The sequence below is a fragment of the Sceloporus undulatus genome, chromosome 2 (assembly GCF_019175285.1).
Source record: "Sceloporus undulatus isolate JIND9_A2432 ecotype Alabama chromosome 2, SceUnd_v1.1, whole genome shotgun sequence".
Classification (NCBI taxonomy): domain Eukaryota; kingdom Metazoa; phylum Chordata; class Lepidosauria; order Squamata; family Phrynosomatidae; genus Sceloporus; species Sceloporus undulatus.
This window is the reverse complement of record NC_056523.1, coordinates 309,385,474-309,407,707: the sequence shown is the minus strand read 5'-3', so window position 1 is coordinate 309,407,707 and position 22,234 is coordinate 309,385,474. Positions and strand designations below refer to the sequence as shown.

The 22,234-nt window shown below is 38.9% G+C and overlaps 1 protein-coding gene across 1 annotated transcript in view; it reads left to right on the top strand.

Annotated features, from left to right (window-relative positions):
- The window catches only part of NIPBL (NIPBL cohesin loading factor), a 236,193-nt gene that overhangs the window by 134,766 nt on the left and 79,193 nt on the right, over window positions 1–22,234 (top strand). The window contains exons 10-16 of the mRNA XM_042451336.1: window positions 4,622–6,124; window positions 13,483–13,665; window positions 16,534–16,737; window positions 17,188–17,259; window positions 17,355–17,444; window positions 18,243–18,346; window positions 18,768–18,854. Of these exons, the coding sequence (XP_042307270.1) occupies window positions 4,622–6,124; window positions 13,483–13,665; window positions 16,534–16,737; window positions 17,188–17,259; window positions 17,355–17,444; window positions 18,243–18,346; window positions 18,768–18,854 (2,243 nt within the window). The remainder of the gene's footprint in view (window positions 1–4,621; window positions 6,125–13,482; window positions 13,666–16,533; window positions 16,738–17,187; window positions 17,260–17,354; window positions 17,445–18,242; window positions 18,347–18,767; window positions 18,855–22,234) is intronic.

Sequence of the window (22,234 nt, the reverse complement as noted above, 5' to 3'; positions counted from 1 at the left end):
GAAGCTATAGTTTGTGCAAACGGCAACGGCTAGACTAGTGTCAGGGGTATGCTTTAATAACCATTTGTCTTGTTCTGGCTGCACCGGCTTTCAGCTTGCTTCTAAGCTCAGTTGAAAGTCTTGTTTTAACTTAGAAAGTTCTGAAAGTTTTGGAATCAGGATATCTGAAAGACTGTCTCCTCCTATATAAACCTGTTAGGTATGTGAGATGCCAAATGGAAACCCTGTTGCATGTCCCACTATTCTGAAATGCTAAATTGGTGTGTCCATGAGACCAGGCTTTCTCTCTAGTACTTATAAATGTAGCACTTTGGTTGTGGAATTCCTTCCTCAGGGAAATCAGAGTTGTTACCGCTCAGTTGCATTTCTGGTGGGCAACCAAGACAGTGTTGTTTTCTTTGGCTTTCAGTTCTTAAAGCTAGGCTTGACTTTTAGAATTCTTCTGATGGTGTGGTTTTTTAAAACATTGTTTTAGACTTTAGAGACATATCCCTATTAGTCTGGATTATCAGTATGCAAAGTGATCTTGCTGAGTCTTTCAGATGTTTCTCACTTGCTGCTTTCACTTTTGTGGATTAGATTATTTGCAGATTTGATTAATATATTCTCTTTAGGAATCGCTCGGTCCTCCAGCATGACCCTGCCAGAGTTTGACCATGGAGTCACACTGGAAGACTTAGAGATTCCTAGAGGAAACACTGTAGGTCCTCCAGTGCAATTCTGTAGTTAACCTCTGCCGAAAGTTGGCCATTTCAGGCATGCCAAAATGTGCTGATTTGTTGTCTAACAGGTAGGCACAAGGTGGAAACACGCCCTCTGTTCTATGTATATTTTTATTACACAACACTAACAATAAAAAAGAAATAGAAAAAAGACAAGTTAAAAAAAAGATAGTATAGTGTGCCCATGCTGTCTGTGGGGAATCTGTTTCAGAACTCCCTGCAGATAGTAAAAAAACACAGGAGCTTAAGTCCTGTTCTTTTAAGTGGGTGTGCGCTCCCACTTGCACCATCGTGTACACACACGGCCATTGAGAAAACCAGGGATTGCCATCTGCGGAAGCTCAAATTGCGGATGGCAAGCCTGTGCTTAGCGTGGGTGCACTGTAGCTACAAGAACAGAAAAAGGAAAGATAAAACCAACTTTGTTTTCTCAACAGCAGTTATTACTATCATTTTATAAACTCTTCCAATGCTTCTCTAACATGATAAACTATTAACCTCATTTATTTAAGGTATAATTATTAATAATAATCAAACCCAAAATAATCAAACCCATACACACACACACTGTTGTTGTTAACTGCCTTTCAGTCAACCTCAACTCATGATGACCCTATGAATGAGACATCTCCAAGACTGCCTGTTCTCAACCTTTCTGCTCAGGTCTTGCAAGTTCAGGCCTATGGCCTCCCTGATTTAGTCTAATCATTTGGCATGAAGTCTTACTGCCTCCCACCTTTCCTAACATTACCGTCTTTTTTTAATGAGTCATGTCTTCTTGTGATGTGGCCAAAATATGACAGCCTCAGTCAGCTTTATGTCATCCTAAATTATACACCACACATCCAGGTGAGTGTCTTCTCCTGATTAGCCCACAGTTTATTATTAGTCTTCTTTAAAAGCTTACTTTTGCTAGATCTTTGAAAGACAACAATAAGAGCTTGCCTCCAAATGGCTACCTATCACTGCTGACACCTTCTCCTCCATTGAGCCCTGTGGAGAAGATGCCAGCTGTCCATTTGTCATATCCAGATGTTGCCCACCTCTGTTGTAGACCTAGCTTCTCCTTTTGGTGTGAGCCCCTGTGCCGATGTATTGTACCTGTTTCCAGCGTCTTCCCATCCAGTCTTCTAAGTTGTTCATCTGATGCGTTACCATGATTGTAGAGAACTTGCTTCTCTGAGTGTGAGCTAGGGTTTTTATACACAAAGACACAGTACATTGTTTTTTGTGGGCTTTTCGGGCTATGCAGCCATGTTCTGGAAGAGTTTCTTCTTGATATTTCACCAGCATCTGTGGCTGGCATCTTCAGAAAATGCTTGCCTGGAAAGGAGTTTGTGTGCGTGTGTGTGTGCGCGCTCACACACACACACACACACACTCTGTGTGACCTGGGAAGGCAGGAGTGATTTGCATGTGGATTGTTCTGTTGCTAATGGCAGGCCTCAGGTTGGAAGGGTCTGCAAAAGAGGATTAGTGCCTGCTTGATTAGTGCTCATTGTCTGCTGGGAAACCCCTGACCCTGGGAGATTTGTCATTTGCATTTGTTGAGTCTTCAGCTTGCTATTTTTCAGGACTGGTAGCCAAACCTTGTTTACTTTAAGGGTTTCCTCTTTCCTGTTGAAATTGTCCAGGTGTTTGTGGATTTCAAAGGCTTCCCTGTGCATCCTGACATGGTAGTGGTTGGCATGGTCCAGAATTTCAGTGTTTTCAAACAGTATTTTATGCCCAGGATAGTTTGTGGCATGTTCTACTACTGCTGATTTTTCTGGCTGGCCCAATCAAGGAACACGAGAGACATTGCAGATTGGGCCAGCCAGAAAAATTGCATTCCAAGCATTTTAAACCACCCTCTGTAACTGAATAGCGTAGGTAGTGTCCAACAATACAACTGTTGTTTTCCACCTCAAAATGCAGGAATACAATTGGTTCAGTTTCACCTTGGACTTGTGGTAGTAGTGCATTGCATGTTACTTTAATACCAATGACCATTCATATTCTGGGGCATAGCAATCATTAGGGAGATGTTCTGTACAAAATTCTTCACATGAGTGGCAGTAAGATTGAAAGATCATCCTCAATATCTTTTGCAAGTAGGGGTTCTTCACTCTATACCTCTTTGCTCATTCACCTGCATGCACAAGGCCATTTATTTTGCCCTAGAGCTTGCTAGTTACCATTTGTGTGGGTCATAGAAACCACAAAGACAAAGAACAGGTTCCTTACATGTAACTGCAGTTCTTTGAGTGGTCATCTATGAACTCAGACAATCCACCGTCCTCCCTTCTGTGTAGTCTTGCCTTGTCTGTTTCCAGTTTTGTCACACATTTGTTGGACTGGAGCTGAGTAAATTGGGTGGGAAAGTTCTGGGAGCAGGCATGGGTGGGGATCCTACCAAAAGGACATGCTAACTCTAGAAGTTTCTGAACATGCAGCTGTGCAGATACAGAATAACCCATTTGTGTGAGTTTATAGATGACAACTCAAAGAACCCCAGTTATAAGTAAGCAGCCTTTTCTTCTTTGCACAGCACATAGTTAAACTGTAAAATACAGTGCTGCAATATGTGATTATGGTGGCAAACATGGCTTTAAAAAGGGATTGGATAAATTCATGCAGGATGAGGCTACTAAAATAGATTTATCATTTCCATCATGGGAAGCAGTTATGACTATATGCCAAGGAATGCAAGATGGAAGATCATGGAATCATGAAGTTGGAAGAAACAACAAGGGCCATCAAGTACAATCCTCTGTCTTGGAGGAACACACAAGAAAGCACTCCTGACAGATGGATAGCCACCCTGTTTAAAAACCTCCAAAGAAGGAGAACCTACCATATTCTGAGGCAGTGTGTTCCACTGTCAAACAGCTCTTACAATCAGGAAATTCTCCCTAATGCTTAACTGGACTTTTCCCTGTCATTAGAATCCATTGCTCCATTTCCTAGTCTCTGGAGCAGCAAAAGATAGGCTTCCTTCATCAGCAGCATGACATCCCTTCAAATATTTAAGCACCCCCTCACCTTCATTTGTTGTACATGTTATCTTGTATCATCACAGTTCTGCCATTTGGCTTCCCATAGGCAACTAATTGGCTACTGTGTGATTAGAATGTTGAAATATATGGGTCTTTGCTTTCATCCTGCATTGCTTTTCTTATATTCTTACATTCTTGCAAAATTTGGTTCCTTTTGCTCTCATACACTCATACTGACGTGTGGAAACACTAATTCCTGCTTCTTTAAGGATTTCAGAATATTTTGTGACAAAATTAAGGCTGAGATCAATTTTGCAGTCAAGTCTGCCCTGTTTCAGTTCACTACGTCTTCTCAGTTTGAAATTCCTAGGCTTGCATCAAGTACTGTTTATATAAAATAAATCTGTTCATTCTTAAGGGGAGTCCCAAGATCCTTGTGTACAGGTTTTGATCTATTTCTGTGGTGTTTCCTCCCTTTTACATTTACAAAGTAGAATTTCAGTATGTGGATAAAATGCTGTTGTTAGTCAAATGCCATTATCCTTGTTGAAATGCACAATATATGTTTGTGGCATATCTAAGAAATTCATTGCCAAGATTTTGTAAAGCCATGTTATTTCCTCAACTCGGTTGAGACAAATGTGTTATCAACATATTTCTTCCCCAGAGAATAAATGCTGAATGAATGTTGCTTAAACTGAATTCTTATTTGTTCATAATTACATAATTTGTTAAGGACTTTTCATCTCAAGTTTATTCACTTTTTATATTTAATCATCTAAATTACGGTACTATCTACAGCAGTACAGTTTTGAATCATAATCTATGAACATATTAAAATGTTTATGTGTTCAGTGTGTTTTCATATGTTGCTTGCTAAAATGATGAATATTTTTAACATATTCCTTCTTTGATCTGCAGATAAGCCTTTGAAGAAACGGAAACAAGATTCCTATCCACAGGAGGCTGGAGGTGCTACTGGAGGAAATAAACCAGCTTCTCAGGAGACAGGTTCTGCGGGAAATGGGTCAAGGCCAGCCTTGATGGTTAGTATTGATCTACAGCAAGCAGGACGGGCAGACTCTCAGGCATCTGTTACTCAGGACTTGGACATCATAAAAAAACCTGAAGAGGTGAAGCAGTGTAATGATGGTTCTGTTTTTGTTCCTCAAGAGGATGTTGGAGTACTTAAACTAAAATCTGAAAATCAGCCAGAAACCCCAAGGAAAAAGACAGATTCTGAAGGTATAAAGGTGGAAATACAACATGGTGAGAACCAACAGGTAGAAATGCAGCAAAATGAGAGTAATTGGATAGAAACTAAACACAGTGAAAGCAAACAGGTAGAAATTAAGTGTGAAAGCAAACCTGAGAGTAAGCATGTAGATGTGAAGCAAAATGAGGGAAAGCAAAATAATGGCAAACAGGAAATAAGGCAAAGACCTGAGACTCCAAAACAGAAAAATGAAGTGAGGCCAGATACTCCTAAACAGAAAAATGAAGGCAGACCAGAAACCCCAAAGCAGAAGAATGAAGGCAGGCCAGAAACCCCCAAACACCGGCATGAAAACAGGCGAGATTCTGGTAAATCTTCATCAGAGAAGAAGCCTGATATATCTAAATATAAAATGGACATGAAAACTGACCCTTCCAGGGTGAAATCTGAAAGGACTGATGCATTAAAACAGAGACCCGATGGACGTTCAGTTTCTGACTCTCTGAGGCGTGATCATGATAATCTTAAAAAATCTGAGGACAAGGGTGATTCAGAGAGACACAGAGGAGATTCATCAAAACTGAGAAGACCTGAATACTTGAGGTCTTCAAGTAAAGGAGAGCATGACTCTAAACATAGCATTAGATCAGATAACTCAAAAGCTGAAAAACTAGAAAGAAAACACAGGCATGAATCTGGTGAATCCAGGGATAGGTTTTCTTCTGGGGATCAGAGATCAAGACCTGACAGCCCTCGTATTAAACAAGAAAGTAGAAGTGATATTGGTAAATCAAGACCAGATCGACCAGGTTTTAAATCACACAACAGTAAAGATGAACGAAGGACAGATGGTAATAAGAGCAAAATGGATAGTAATAAGGCACACACTGACAGTAAAGCTGAGTTTCCCAGTTATTTGTTGGGGGGAAGATCTGGTGCTTTGAAACACTTTATCATTCCAAAAATCAAACGTGATAAAGATGGCAATGTCATGCATGATGCAAGGAAATCAGAAATTAAGGGTGAATCAAAGAACAAAGTTGAGAAGATTGGGCTGGTGGAGGATCTAAATAAAGGAGCTAAACCAGTTGTTGTTCTACAAAAACTTTCTTTGGATGATGTACAAAAATTTATTAAGGATAGAGAAGACAAATCTAGGAGCTCTTGTTTCAGATCTAACAAGAACAAGTCATCCAAATCAAACAAAGGTAAGACATCAAATTCTTTCTATTATGTTTATCTTGGAGTGTTTCATTTTATGTATTGATAATAAGAATCTGTGTTTAACTATCCTGATTTGGTTCAATTGACATTAAGTACCGATAGCTTGAAAATGCATTAGTGTTTCTGTATTAGACTGTGCTTGTATAGGCTGGTTATCAGAATCCTGCTAATCTAATAGCTCTGTTAAACTTCTGCAGAAGTTCCTTTTGCATCCTATGGAAAAATACATAGTTTTAGAGCAACTTAAATTGGGAAGTTTATGATAATGATAACATTGGTGGTTTAGTTTTTAGGTGAATAACTTTAATCTTCTTTGGTGCATTTTCCAGAATAATACTAAAAGGTTAAAAATGCTTAGTCGCCACATTCACAGAAAGTAATGTCATGCCTCCAGAGAATTCTGACTTATTGTTTGTGACCAAATGTGCTGGTTCATTGCAAGCAGAAGCAGAAATAAAGAGGCAAGGCTATTAACTGGGTTGAACTAGGGCCACTTTATTATAACATAGTATAACCTCAGAACATCTGCACAGGGATCAAATATGTGAGGAAGCTACTAACTGTTCAGGCCGAATGCCTGTCTGTATGGACAGTCCCTCTCTAGAGAGGCCATAGAAGGAAATAAACTCTACCCTTGTCCTCTCCAACCTCACCTTCCTAAGGGAGGGCAGCTACTAGGCTTGTCAGCTTCAGGTGGATACTTAACTAACAGAGACTATATCACCCCCTCATATCCTGCCCACAGGTGGCTGAGCCCTATAGAGCACACCTCTGAGAAGGGCCATCATTGAAAAGGTGCCTCTGGGAACCTACTGGATCCTTTAAATTCTCCACATATGTTTGTTTGTTTGTTTGTTTTCTTTTAATATATTTAATAAAATTGTTTTATTTTAATATCCCCATATCTTCACACATGACCATCTAATAGTGGCCAAATTAAAGTATTTTGAAGGTGATTCCCTGCTAACTACCCAAAATCCCATAGAACCTGAACAGCAGGAAGAAAAGAAAACACCATCCCGTGGCAGAGGGGATTCTCATTCGGCCTTCCCAGTAGACCAGCTAATCCTACACGGCTGGGGAGGGGGGAGCTATGGAGTGAAGATACTCCAGTAAAAATGGTGATTCTTTTCTCTGCAGAGTTTAAGGAGTTATTCCTATCCCACCACCACTACCACCTTGCAATAACCCAAGTTCCTCCAAATCATGAGTGGAAGGATTGCATTGCATTCAAAAAGAATGAAAAGTATTTTAATCATGTAAACACACTCCCAGTAATTCATATATCAGTTTCAAGCCCAGCCTTCAAACTTTGGCTTCTACATAGGATATCAAAATATAGTCTGGATTGAATGCTATGACTTTTTTTAATGGAAGCTGTCGTGCTAGTAGCTGAAACCAAAAGAGTAGTGATTGGGGCAGCATACCGCAGAATGCTTATTCATGGATATTAATCTAGAATTCTCTACAGTTCTGTCATAGTGTTACATGTAAATGCAGTTTATGAACTGAAATTTGATTTGATGAAACCAGATAAGCTACAACAGTTACAGCTCTGAGAGTTGCAGGTGCAAAGTCAGTAACTTGCCTGTATCTGTGTTGCAAGAAATAATTGTTACAGGGTTAGTGCAAGGTGGGATGTGCTGTTAGGAGTGCTGGCGGTTGTGTTGGTTTTTGCTTCTTAGTATGATAATCTGTCAGGCTTGTGTTAAATCATACACTGTGCCGTTCAGACAGGTGTGATCATTTCAATTTTGGGGAACATATGAATCTACAATATACCACATCAAAACATTAGTTGATGCAAGTATTATCTACAGTGATTGGCAGTAACTGTTAATGGTTTCAGATGGGATTTTTTTCCAGTCCTAGCTAGAGATGCCAGGGATTGGACATGGGACCTTGTGCATACAGACGATGTGCTCTAGTGTTGAGTTAGTGCTGCAAGCACCTCTGAAGATCACAGAGATAAAAGGTTTCATTTTAAGATGGACAAGGGAATGGATAATGAAGCTCAAACTTGTCACCTTTTGCTTATCTCAGTTAAGAGGAATATGAAGAATAGTTATGTAGAGAGATCTTGTAGCACTTTTGGGGCTAAATGAAAGAAAGAAGTTGGCTGCATGAACTTTCATAGACTTAAGTCTACTTCCTAAGATGCATTTAGAGAATAGTTGTATTTCATTCATAGTGTCATAACATGCGGTTGAAATGAATAGCGAACTAAAATTTGAAAATGTTTATCTGTTTCAAAGTGGCTTTTCCTTTGAAAGGATAATTGATTTTGATGAGTTAAAGATTTTTTGCTTGATTCTATGCCTATATGAAATTAATACTGTGTCTGGTAGCAGTATATGTTGTTACAGGCTGGAGTTATAATGCACAGAGCAGTTTCTTGCTACTGTGAGAGTTTGCACTCACTTTATTTGATTGAATGGGGAGAGTGGCTTTGAATGATAGTTCCTCATGATAAAAGTGCAGGCTGTCTTTGAACTCCATAAATTTCAAAATTATTTTGCATATATGATGGAGTAGCTCCTTCTCAAGAAACACAAGTGCGAAACAGCTTTTGGATACACTGAAATGGGTATGTGAAACATCAGGTCCTATCTAGAAGAATTTTTAGACATGTTACCATTGCTCACCTGAAGAAGGAAGAGGAAAAAGTATGGAGTGCAGCAATACCTTCCTGAAAGGAGATGGGGGCAGAAAACCTCCCTCCCATGATCACTGCTTCCTAGACTCATGTGCTGTGTGATGAATAAAAAGTGTTTTGTTTACAGTTTTGATTAACTGGCTTGAGTTCAAATACATTCATATATTCAGTGCAAATGTTCATACAAGCATAGAATTATAGAGTTGGAAGAGACCACAGAGACCATCCAAAGTCCAACCCACTGCTATGCAGGGATACACTCCTGATAAATGGTCATCCAGCCTGTTTAAAAGTCTCCAAAGAAGGAGACTCCGTCACCCTCTGAGGCAACGTATTCCACCGTCGAAGAGTTTTACCTTCAGAAAGTTCTTCTTCATGTTTAGATGGAATTTCTTTTCCTGTATTGAATTCATTTCTCCCTATCCTAGTCCCTGGAGATGCAGAAAATGAGCTTGCTCCATCCTCAATATAATATATTTGCAAATATTTAAACATGACTATCATGTCATCTCTTAACCTTCTCTTCTCCAGGCAAAACACACCCAGCTCCTTAAGTAGCACCACATAGACAATGATTTCTAGAACTTTTACCATTTTAGTCATCATCCTCAGGACATGTTCCAGCTTGTCGTTATCCTTGAATTGTGGTGCCTAGAACTGGGCATAGTATTCCAGGTGAGGTCTTATCAAAACAGAATAGAGAAGTGCTATTACTTTCCTCCATCTAGACCAGTGGTTTCTAAACTTTAGTCTTCCAGGTGTTTTGGACTTTAGCTCCCAGAATTCCTGACTGTTGACCAAGTTGGCTGGGGTTTCTGGGAGTGAAAGTCCAAAACACCTGGACGACCAGAGTTAAGAACCACTGATCTAGACACTATATTTTCCAGCTGCTACAACACATAGTTGGCTCATGTTCATCTTGTGGTCCACTAAGACTTCTAGAATCCTTTCACATGTACTGTTGTCAAGCAAGGTGCCAGTCATCCTTTATCTGTGCATTTAATTTTTTCTGCCTAACTGTGGCACCCTACATTCCAGGCCCCACCTGGAATATTGTGTCCAGTTCTGGGCGCCACAATTCAAAAAGGACATTGAAAAACTGGAGCGTGTCCAAAGGAGGGCGACTAAAATGGTGAAGGGTCTGGAAACCAAGCCCTATGAGGAACGCCTTAGGGAGCTGGGTATGTTTAACCTGGAGAAAAGAAGGTTAAGAGGTGATATGATAGCCCTGTTTAAATATTTGAAGGGATGTCGTATTGAGGAGGGAGCAAGCTTGTTTTCTGCTGCTCCAGAGACTAGGACCTGGAGCAATGGATGCAAGCTGCAGGAAAAGAGATTCCACCTCAACATTAGGAGGAATTTCCTGACAGTAAGGGCTGTTCGACAGTGGAACACACTTCCTCGGAGTGTAGTGGAGTCTCCCTCCTTGGAGGTCTTCAAACGGAGGCTGGATGGCCATCTGTCGGGGATGCTTTGATCTGGATTTCCTGCATGGCAGGGGGTTGGACTGGATGGCCCTTGCGGTCTCTTCCAACTCTATGATTCTATGATTTCTCCTTGATTAAATTTTGTCAGTTTTGACCCAGCTCTCTAATCTGTTTAAGTCATTTTGAATTCTTATCCTTAATATATAATCATAGAATTGGAAGTGACTTCGGTTATTAGCTACCTGTTCTAATTTGGGGTCATCTGCAAATTTGATAAGCTTGCCGTCTATCATCCAAATTTATAAAGATTTTGAATAGCACTGGGCCCAGGACAGAAACCAGGGGCATCCCATTAGTTACTTCTCTCCAGGATGAAGAGCAGCTCATTGTTGAATACCCTTTGGGTTTGGCCACTCAACCAATTACAAATCCACCTAACAGTAGCGTTGTCTAGCCTACATTTTGCTAGCATATTTGCAAGCATACAATGGGGAGGACCTTGTCAAAGGTCTTTCTAAAATCAAGATAAGGTGCCTCCACAGCATTCAGTTCATCTCCCAAGCTTAAAATTAGTCTGGTTTGAGTTCTTTTTGAGAAACGTATGTTGATGTTTGTTGATTGTGGCGTTCCTTTCTGAGTGCTTACAGACTTGTGTCTTTAATTATCCTGTCTAGAATTTTTTCTGGTACGTATTGATGTCATGTTGATTGGGTGGTGGGTGTTTGGTCCTCTTTTTCCATTTTTTAAAATGGGAGAAACATTGGCCTCCTCCAGTCTGCTGGGATTTTACTTGTTCTCCATGAACCCTCAAAGATTACTTTTGCCAATTCTTTCAATATTCTTGGTTTTAGTTCATCTGACTTTGGGGACTTGAATTCACTTAGAACAGCCAGGTAGAGTCTATATTATCTCTTTAGGTATTCTGTGGTGCATTTCCCCTACTTCATCTAATGCTCTATTTTCCTCAAGTTGAGCACAATTTTCTTTAGGGAGAAGACAGAGGCAAAGAAGGTGTTGATTAACTGCATTTTCTCTGTCCCCGGTAGTATTTCTCCATCTTCTCCACTTGGCGACTCTACACGTTCCTTGTTCTTCCTTTTATTATGGACGTAAGAAACAGGAAAAAACCCTTTTTTATTCTATTTAACCTCTCGGCAAGCCTGAGCTTGTTTTGTGCTTTAGCCTTTCTGATTTTTTCCCTATACATGATGGCTGTTCGTTTAAATGCCATTTCTTATATATGTCCCTTTTAAATGTTAGGTCAGTTGAAAATTCTTTAGACATCCATCCCTGTTTCTCTAGACACCTCCCATTTTTCATTCTCATTGGAATTGTTAGAAATTGTGCCTTCAATATCTCCTTTTTAAGCAATTTCCATTCTTCATGATTTCCCTTCTCCTTTAGTATTCCCAACTGTGGGATTTCACTCCCAATATTTTCCAAAGTTTACTGAAATATAGCTTTCTTAAAGTCTAGAGTGTGTGTCTGACTGTGCTTGCTTCCTCTTTGCGCTGTATAACAAACTCTAAGAGAACATGGTCATTCCCACCTAAGGATCCCACTACTTCCACTCCATTAACCAAGTCATCACTGTTGGTTAGGATCAGATCTAACAGATCTAATTATCTCTAGCACTTGATCAAAAACAATTCTCTCTCTCTCTCTTCCCCCTTATGTAAACCATAACTGTTCATTAGTAATTAATTGTTTTCTATATTATGGATACTTATCCAGAGTTATTTCTGTTGTTGGATTGTTCTGGTAATATCTTTGGAACTGTTTGCTGTGTTTAGAGGTATGAGACTTAGAAGAGTGCTGCACATCCCGTCAAACATCACTTGGCCAAGGCATATGAACAAGGCTCTCAAATGAAGAATTACAATCTAAATGTCTATATCAGCAATGTAGAAAGTGAATGTTTCTTTCTTTGTAGATTTCCAACAAAAAAACTAAAGTTTAACTTCTCTAGGGTTGTTTTGCCATTTCTATTCTTGCTTGTATTTTAAAACTTATCACTGTTATCAGTTTTATCATTTGTAATTTGTTGATCCTTTTCTTCAGTTATTAATACTTTGCATGTTACGACATGTATGGTCCATAAATGTGCTTCACCTGGACTCTAGAACTTCAACATATTCTGTATTTAAGGCTTCCCTTTGGAAACATTTCAATTTCTTGAATCAGTTAGAAAAATGAATTATTACAAATGAAGGGACAATAATATTTGACCTTCAGAACTAGAATATTTCTAAAGAATACACAAGACCAACTTATCTTAAAGCCTCACAGTCTGTAACTAATACCTGAAGTGAAGTCTTAAATCTGAGAGTACAGACCGATGTATTAACATTTGTAATACTGTTAACAATTGGGGAGAGAAAGTAAGTATATAGCAGATCTTCATGTAAAAATATCCTCTCTTTGTTCCAGATAAGGGTATGTGTGTATTGCTTTACTAATGTGGTCACTGTTAAAGGAGGGTAATTCTTCCTGTTTTTGAAACCTGCACAGCTGGCAATATTTCTGTGGGAGATTTATCAGTGGGAAAATGTTTTACATAGTGATGGGTCTTACTGCACTATAAATAAGTTGAACAGTAGGAATATAATCTGTAAAAAGGCTTAATTGTTTCCTTGTTTGGCAATGGTACTTAATTGTTGCTTGGTAGAAGAGTTCTATTTGTGCTTCTTCCTTTATTCATGTATTTGTTTCAAATTGTTCCTGCACAGTATGGTTGTAAAAGTGGTTTGCCGTTTACAAATGTACATGAAGAGTTGGTATTTTTCTGCTGTAAGAAGGGAATGTGAATCTTGTTGACATAGCTAACATCTGTAAGCAGGAAAATGACTTCAAGTTGTCTTCACTTGCTGATATATACAGTCTAGTTGTATGTCAATATAAAATGAATAATGGGTGGTTACAAGAAAAATGCTATGTTTTGTGCTTATGAAGAGCTATTGAAATAGATAGTCTTTCTTAAAGGAAGGAGATTAGTTTTTAGTAACATACTTGTTTTGCAAAGGAGAGCTTTTGCTTAGTTTCATATTTTATATTTCTGTTAACATTTTGAACTTAAGGATGAGAATAAGTTTTTTTAAGATAATGCTGTATGGTGCTAGTTGCTCTATCCTTTGTTTTGTTCTGTAAACTACTTTAAAATGCAATGTGAAAAGTAGCTTAAATGTTAGTCCATATTAACATGTGAATATTAATTTACTGTGTTTAGTTTATATTCACTTAGTTTACTCTTTGTTGATAGGTAGCATAGATCAGTCAGTATTAAAGGAATTACCTCCAGAACTGCTAGCAGAAATTGAATCCACCATGCCTCTTTGTGAACGAGTGAAAATGAACAAACGTAAGCGTAGTACAGTAAATGAAAAACCAAAATATGCTGAGATCAGTTCTGATGAAGACAATGACAGTGAAGAAGCTTTCGAAAGTAAGTGGAGTGGTGATTTGTCACTTTAATAATGTTTGTACATTTTATTTGCTGATGTGTTTGTGGTGACTTCCCTGTGAGTCTTGCAAAGCAACATTCCATTGCTGCAAATGAAGTCTGGATATATTACAGCAATGCAGACAGGTCAGATTAAAGGAAAGACCAAACCCAGACAGGAGCACAGAGTTCAAGCATTTAAGCTTTATGTTGAATGTGTTGTCTGTTCTACCTAGAATAGATCTGTTGAAATGATTGTGGTTCCATTGGTTTATATTAGGGGTGGGGTTCCTTATACCCTCTGGATGTTGTTGGACTGCAAATCACAAGCAGCCCTAGCCAATAAAGTGTTGAGGAATATAGGTGTTTCAGTCCATAATATCTGCCAGGCTACCTGATTCCTACACCTGGCCTAAATCCAGCTGACCAGTCAATGGAATGTATAGAATTCAAAGACATCCCACTGCTGCCACCATTTGTCACAATGACCACCAAAACTGCTTAGTTTTTTTTCCTTTTAAAATTTCCTTTCATATAATACCTAGTACAGTGGTACCTCGGGATACGAAATACCCAGGTTACGAAATTTTCGGGATACGAAAAAATCCCATAGGAAATCATTGTTCCGGGTTACGAATGTTTTTTCGGGATACGAAGAAAATTTTTGGTGCTTTTTTCGGCTTTTTCGCACGAAACGCGGCTTTTCCCCATTAGCGCCTATGGCAATTCGGCTTACAAAGGCTTTTCGGGTTATGAAAGCGGCCGCGGAACGAATTAATTTCGTAACCCGAGGCACCACTGTAGTGCGGTTACTTATTTCAGGCACAGCGAGGCTTGTAATTTAATAACAATTTGAAAGAATGGTTTTAAACAAGGTTTCACTTATTAAGTCGTAAGGTTATATGCACTTGTTCCTATTACAGTTTGCTATACAACTCTCTATATAAAAATCACCAGTTACTCCCACTTAGGACCTACCTTGTTTTTATTCTGTGTTGCTTTCCAAACCCGTTTTTCTACTGACCACCCAGGCTAACTATATCCCACAGAATACCAGATACCAGCAACTCCCTGACTTGGAGTTCTCTGCTGGAGCTAAGTCCCTCACTTCTGGACTTTTACTATAATGGTCCCTAACTCACACTGCAATCCTCACTACAATTGTCTCTCTCTGAACTTACTAAAACCCTATCTACCTCATGGCAAGATCCCTGTTTATCTTCTCCAGCCTTCACTGTGATTGGCTGGTACCAGCTCACTTCCTATTGGTTGTTGCTTGGCTGGTCCATCTCTGCCAGCTCTCTACAGAGGTTAACAATTTGATTTAGCCCTATGTTAAGTCATCTAGCAGGGATTAAGGGCATTAACGCTCTGCAGAGACAGATCAGATGAGTTCTTTCACAGAACATGGAAGCAAACTATAGGTTTATGTTGGCTCAAGAAATTATAGGGGTTTAAAGAAGAAATATTACTACTTAATGAACTTCTCAGGGTGAGTGCTATTATAACGTTTAATGGCTTGGATTATTATAATGCCCATCCCCATTGCATAAAGGAAATAAAATATAGATAAACTTTATCTAGCCTAGCAACACCAGGGGAGAAGAGAGGCTTTTCAAAGATTAAATATAGAGAGATGAGCATATTTGGATTTTTTTTTTTTTTAAAAAAATGGAAAGCCAGGAATATGTGCATATGCACATATCTGGGTTCTAATTAGTATTATTATATCCTAAAACATTTATATCCTGGTCCATATCAAAAGATCTCAGCCTTGAGTACAGACAGTCAAACAACAGCCAATAATTTTAAAACAATTAAAAAAATTAAACAGTCGAAACAATATAAAATCTACAATGTCCCAGAACTCAACCATCTCTAGGCCATGCCTGACTTTATTTATATTCCTTTTTATATTTACCTTGCACTGAAGAGATAATAAATGCCTTATGAAAGGACAAAATGAGCAGCTTCTGTTTAAACTGCTTTGTTGTTTAAACATATATGTAAAATAAATGTATGAGAAGAGTTATGGAAAAGAGTATTGTACTTGGTCTTAAAATGGGGGGGATTCAAAATAGTGATTCAGATTGGGGGATGTAAGCAATTTAAAAAACGTAAAAGAAGCTACATTCTCTTACATAAAATGCAAGATAACCTGCCAGCTACATGAGAAACAGCATGGGGCAGTGATTTGGTTATTGGCTAGGATTCTGAGACAGCAAGGTTTGAAACCCGTCCCTGCCGTGGCAAGCCATTGGATGACTTTCTCACTCTCTCTCAGCCTTACTGGAAGGGAGAGGCAAGAAAACTGTGATATGTTTGTGTTAGGGTCTCCAGAAGTTTAAAAAAAAAAAGTTGAACGCACACAACAAGAAGAGAAGCTAGTTTAAATGGTTAAAACATTTGCATGTATGTTTTGAATTTTGTCCTGGCCATAAACTTGCTTGTTTAAGAAAAAGAAGCAGCAGCAGAAGAAAGACATAGACTGCATCCACACTGCAGAAATAATCCCGTTTGACACCACTGTAACTGCTATGGCTCAATGCTGTGGAATTCTGGGAATTGTAGTTTTATGAGACATTTAGCCTTCTCAGAGAGCTCTGGTGCCACAGCAAACTACAGTTCCCAGAATCCCTTAGCATTGAGCTATCTCAGTTAAAGTCGTGTCAAACTGGATTATTTCAGCAGTGCGGATAGAGTCACAGACTTTCAATGGCAATACTGTAGGTACTTGCTAAAAAGAACATATCAAATATAGAAACGTTTAGAGGCTGAAAAGAATGCTTATGTTTAATTTCCCATAGATGTAGAAGTGTGGAATTCCTTTGAAATTGAGTTCAGCATTGATAACAGTGTACTCATTTCTAGCTTCACGGAAAAGACATAAAAAAGACAGAGATGATGATAAAGCTTGGGAATATGAAGAGCATGACAGACGAGGTTCTGCAGATCATAAAAGGAGCAGCCATTATCACGAAGGAAGGAGAAGTTCTGGTAGCAGTCGATATCGAAACCGTAGTCCAGAAGACTCGGATATGGATGACTATTCCCCCCCTCCTAGCCTCAGTGAGGGTAATTATCATTATTTTATTCAGTGTATTATTCTATTAGTAACATTTTCTTGAAAGGAAATATGTACTTATTTAAGTGTACACTTAAATGTACAGGTTGGTACCAGGTTTAGATGCATGCATCTTGAGCTAGGAAAAGCAGACTAGCTGACCAACCCTTGTTCATGGCAACTATTTCAGCTGAAAATGCTGCACAGAAGGCTGAGGAACCTTGCTGAGTGGAATAAGCAGTGGTATAAGATAATGAGGAATTCCTGAAATTAGGGAGAAGGCCCTGCCTGATTTGCAACCTAGTTGTATGCACCTGAATCTGCACTAAACTCATGACCATTTTTGTATGTATGTTTTACACTTGCTTAGTAGGGAGCAGTGGGGAATGTATAGATACAGTCAGTTGCAAGAAGAAAGCATTTGTTGGAAATGTTTCATTTTATATCTTTTATATTTTAAGTTGCTAGAAAAATGAAGAAGAAAGAAAAACAAAAGAAGAGGAAAGCTTATGAACCAAAGTTAACACCTGAAGGTAACAGGTTGTTTTTTTAATGTATTTGGATTTTATTGTTAATTTCCATCAATTGTCTATGCCTCCAATGCAATGTACTTCTTTTTTTAAATTAGAAATGATGGATTCTTCTACATTCAAGAGGTTCAGCGCTTCAGTGGAAAATATTTTGGACAATTTGGAAGACATGGATTTTACTGCCTTTGGTAAACACTTAAATTTCTTCACACTTTCTCAACTTCCATGCTGCTCAGATTCCTTTATTGTAGATTAGTATTTTTTTACTCCTCTTTGCTGATGTCTGAAGGTTTCTGAAAGCCTTCCTGTTCCTGCACCCTTACTAACAGTTAGCTGTAAGTCTGCTGTAGTTAAGAACATTAGGTAAATTTGCATTTTACCTTCACATTCATTGTGAATGAGCAAGTGTGCTTGTGAGCGCAGCTCAATCATTCCTTCTTGGCTCTCCTATTAGTTGGAGCAGCTAAACTAGGATCTTGACAATGGAACTTTACTCATGAGAAGTTGTTACCAAGGGAATGGGAATTCCATGTTTACCAGCATTAAAACTGTGCTCTGTAGGACTATCACAGGTACTTCCTTCTTCAGTAGTTTCACTAGACATATTGTTGGGTTCTTCCAAAAAGGCTTCTTTCCTTCCTCATTTTCCCCATTTATGGCTATTAGATATCCCTTTTCTGACTTGAATAATGGTTACATTTTAATGTTTTGAAGTATATTAAAGGATACGATCCTGTTGGAGAAAATTCTTGAGGCTATCATCTATGAATGTTCTAGACCACATGTAATTAATTGTTTCACAGTTAATCAGATGGGTCTTCAATGTGACTAACATATGATTAAATAATTTGTGGTTTACAGCCAATATCACTTATATATGTTTTTTAGATTATATTTTTGACACCAAGTATTAATGCTTATTTTGGCATTGTCTTGCTGCTGCATTGAAAAGAAAGGTGTATTTAATCTTTCCTTCTCTCTTTTAGGTGATGATGATGAAATGCCTCAAGAGTTATTACTAGGAAAGCATCAGCTTAGTGAATTAGGCAGTGAGTCTGCTAAAATTAAGGCCATGGGCATTATGGACAGGGTAAGGTATTTCTCCTTTTAAATAAAAATATTACAGTATTGGCTTTATCCCACAAATCAAATAAGTTACGTAATGCTCTTTTCAAATTTGAGGATATTTGGGACAGACCATAAATCACATGTGTATATACTCTTAATTAATATAGAGGTTTTCTACCACTTATTTTGCTTCTCAAGTAGTCCAGACTGAAGTCTATCTTGTCACTTAGCAGGCTTTTAAAATACCCTAATCCTGAACAGAAATTGAAAATGTTTTATTTTTGTTTGAAGCCATTTTTTCTCTGTATTGGCAGTTGAAGAAAGAAGATGGAACTTGAGGGTGGGTTAAGTTTGTTTGTTCATAAGCCTAAAGGCCAGAGTTAGAGGGGATAATATATATGACTATAAAACATCATTGGTTTGATAATTTGTTCTCTGTTTAGCTTTCAACTGAAAAAACGGTAAAAGTCCTAAACATCTTGGAGAAGAACATTCAGGATGGTGCAAAGCTTTCAACTCTGCTTAATCATGTAAGACTCTAAAATTTAGTCTAGTCTTTATACATTAACATTTTATCTTTTTGAGATGTTCCCAGTAATATATGTGTTACATTTTCAAACAGATCTATCTGTAGAATTCAAATTTGGCTTATTTTGTTTCAGATGTGAAATCTATGTTGTCATATATTTTCAGTTTTCATAGACTTTTTTGAAATCACATAATTACTTGCATTTATTTTAAATTGGATACTGTATAGTGATCAGGTTTTTATTTTAAAAAATATAATAGAAGTGTACTGTTGTTGTTGTTTCCTACTTATAGCAATGTTATCACTTGGTTTTCTTGGCAAGATTTGTTCAGTGGTGGTTTGTCTTTGCCTCCTGCAAGGCCAAGAGTGTGATTTGCCTAAGATCATCCAGTAGGTTTCCATGGCCAAGCTTTGAACCCTGGCCTCCAGAATTTTAGTCCAGTGCTCAAATCACTACACCACAAGATTCCTGTATATATCAAGATATGAAAGAAATACCATATTTTCCGGCGTATAAGACTGGGTATATAATACGACCCCCAACTTTTCAACTTAAAATATAGAGTTTGGGATATGCTCACCACATAAGACTACCCCTCTCTTCCACGATAAGTCAGAAAGGAGCTGAAGGCACACAACAGCAGCAGCAGCAGAGAAGGAGGAAGAGGGGGGAGAAGAAAAAAGAAGAAGAAAAAAAAAAGGAGGAAAAAGAAGAAGAAGAAGAAGAAGAGGAGGAGGAGGTAGAGGAAGAGGGGAAGAAGAAGCAGAGGAGGAAAAGGAGGAAGAGGGGAAGAAGTGGAGGAGAAAGAAGAAGAGGAAGAGGGGAAGAAAAAGAAGAAGAGGAGGAGAAAGAAAAAGGGCCCAGCTAGCCGACTGCCTTCTCCAGAGGCAGAGGAGCTGCGTGGCGCGTCCTCTATCTCTGGAGAAGGCCTTGCTGCCTCTCCTCGGGGCCCAGATACCTGGCAAGGCCTTCTCCAAGGCGGAGGATGCATTGCACGGCTCCTCTGCCTCTGGAGAAGGTCTTGCCGCCGTGGCCTCCATCTTTAGGGCCCAACCGGCTGGCAAGGCCTTCTCCTGAGGCAGAGGAGCCGCGTAGTGCATCCTCCGCCTCAGAGAAGGTCTTGCCAGTCGGTTGGGCCCTAAAGAGAGAGGCTGCGGTGGCAAGGCCTTCTCCAGAGGTGGAGGACGTGCCACATGGCTTCTCTGTCTCTGGAGAAGGCCTTGCTGCTGTTGCCTCTCTCTTTAAGGCCCAACCAGGTGACAAGGCCTTCCCCAGAGGCAGAGGAGCTGCACTGTGCATCTTCTGCCTTGGAGAAGGCCTTGCCAGCCGGTTGGGCCCTAAAGAGAGAGGCTGTGGCGGCAAGGCCTTCTCCAGAGGCAGAGGACATGCTGCGCAGCTCTTCTGCCTCAGGAGAAGGCCTTGCCATCGCAGCCTCTCCTCGGGGCCCAACCGGCTGGCAAGGCCTTTTCCCCCCCACCTTATAAGACAACCCCCAACTTTGGAGAAGATTTTCCTGGGCTAAAAAGTCATCTTGTACACTGGAAAATACAGTGGATCCTTGTTATACGCTGGGGTTTGGTTCCAAGATCCCCCGTGTATAACAAAATCCATGTATGCTAAAGTCCCATTAAGTATAATGACATAGCAAAATGGTGTCCCTAATAAAAAATGGAACATCAAGGTAAATTTATACTTTTTTGGAACATTTTCAAACCGTGTATGCTTAAATCCGTGTATAAAAAATCCATGTATAAGAAGGACCGACTGTACAGTATTTTATTCTAAATAGATAAATAATCTATTTATCCTTGATTCTCTCTTCTTTGAACATTACACATTAGTGCCATCTTGTGGATATTCAGAGAACTGAATAAACATACTCCTACAGTATAAATGTAGTGAAAAGTAAAGTAAAGTGGAGTTCTTCCTACTTATTTGGAATTCCAGTGTGCTTTCAGTTAAGAGAACTAATGGCCCTGACTAGTCAAAGTTATAGATAATATGCATCTTTCACCAGTTTGTATTTATTTTTGTTTCAAATATATTTATATTTGTTTCAAATTCCTAATGCCTATTCAAAAGAGAGTTCTGTCCAGGATGCGCATGTGGGAAAGAAATTGTAAGGGAGTGTGCTGTTAATCAGATTCTTGTGGTCATTCAGTTTACTCTTTAAGATTTAATTCAGATTTTTAAAAACACAGCAACACATGTTACTTTGTACCATGTGCACAGCGTCTATTTGGGTGAAATGGAGGTTTTGAGAGTGCAAGTTGCATAAAACATAACAAGGGCTGCTTTTATATTTTATTAACTTAATGGAACTGCATTACTATGTTAACTACCAACAAGAATTTTTTGGTCAATTTTAACTAAAGAATATATTGCTGAAACAATTATTTGTTAAGTCACTTTTACTTTCAGTATACCATACTACTGCTATTTCTTCTCTCTGTGAATTGTTTCAGGGTTTTCAAAATCCTCCAACCTTCTATTTAATGTAAAAAAGAGTGCAAGACATGCCATGCTGGATGGGACTGAAAACCCATTCAGCCCATCATTATGTTCAAAGAGTAACTAGTTATAGGAAGGCCATAGACAGGACAAAATGAAGCCAAACACCCTCCTGTTATTATTCCCCTCCTCCCACAAGTGATTTGGGTCCCTCCAGGGAGAAAGGCGGGATATAAATGAAATAAATAAATAAACGGTTGTATACAAGCTCTGATACTGAAATATGTATGCTTCCATAATGAGTAGTAGTTTGAATTTATCCAGCCCCCATTTAAAACCATTAAAGTTCTCAGCCATCAGTATATTTTATAATAGTAAAGTTTACTGTTTACTGAACGAAGAAGTGCTCTCTTTTATTTTCCATTTCTTTAGTCATCCTTACTGATGTGAAAGGCCGTAGAACACAGAACTTTCACACTTCCACTTCACACACTGAGAAAGTAACGTGTATCTTTTAAGATGTTTCAGAATGCTTGTACTTGCTTTAAAAGAATGGCCAATGCAGCATTACTGGAATTTTTCATTCTTATTTGCAATACAGAGTTTTTCTTCATGGTCTTATACCTTTATCACGCCGTGGTGGCCCCTGCAGACATGGTTCACCCCTCTTCTCTACTGGTCTCAAAGGTGTATGCTTGATTTTCACACAATCCAGATATCTCCACCTGACCTTGACACCTCAACTTTATGCTGTGGAAGATAGTTCAGTAGCATCCTTGCCCATTGGTGTCGGGGACTTGCCTATTGCTGTTTCCTGGATATTGTTCTTTGATATAATAATAATAATAATAATAATAATAATAATAATAATAATAATAATAATAATAATAATAATTTTCCCACCTCTCCCCACGGGTCGAGGGGGGATT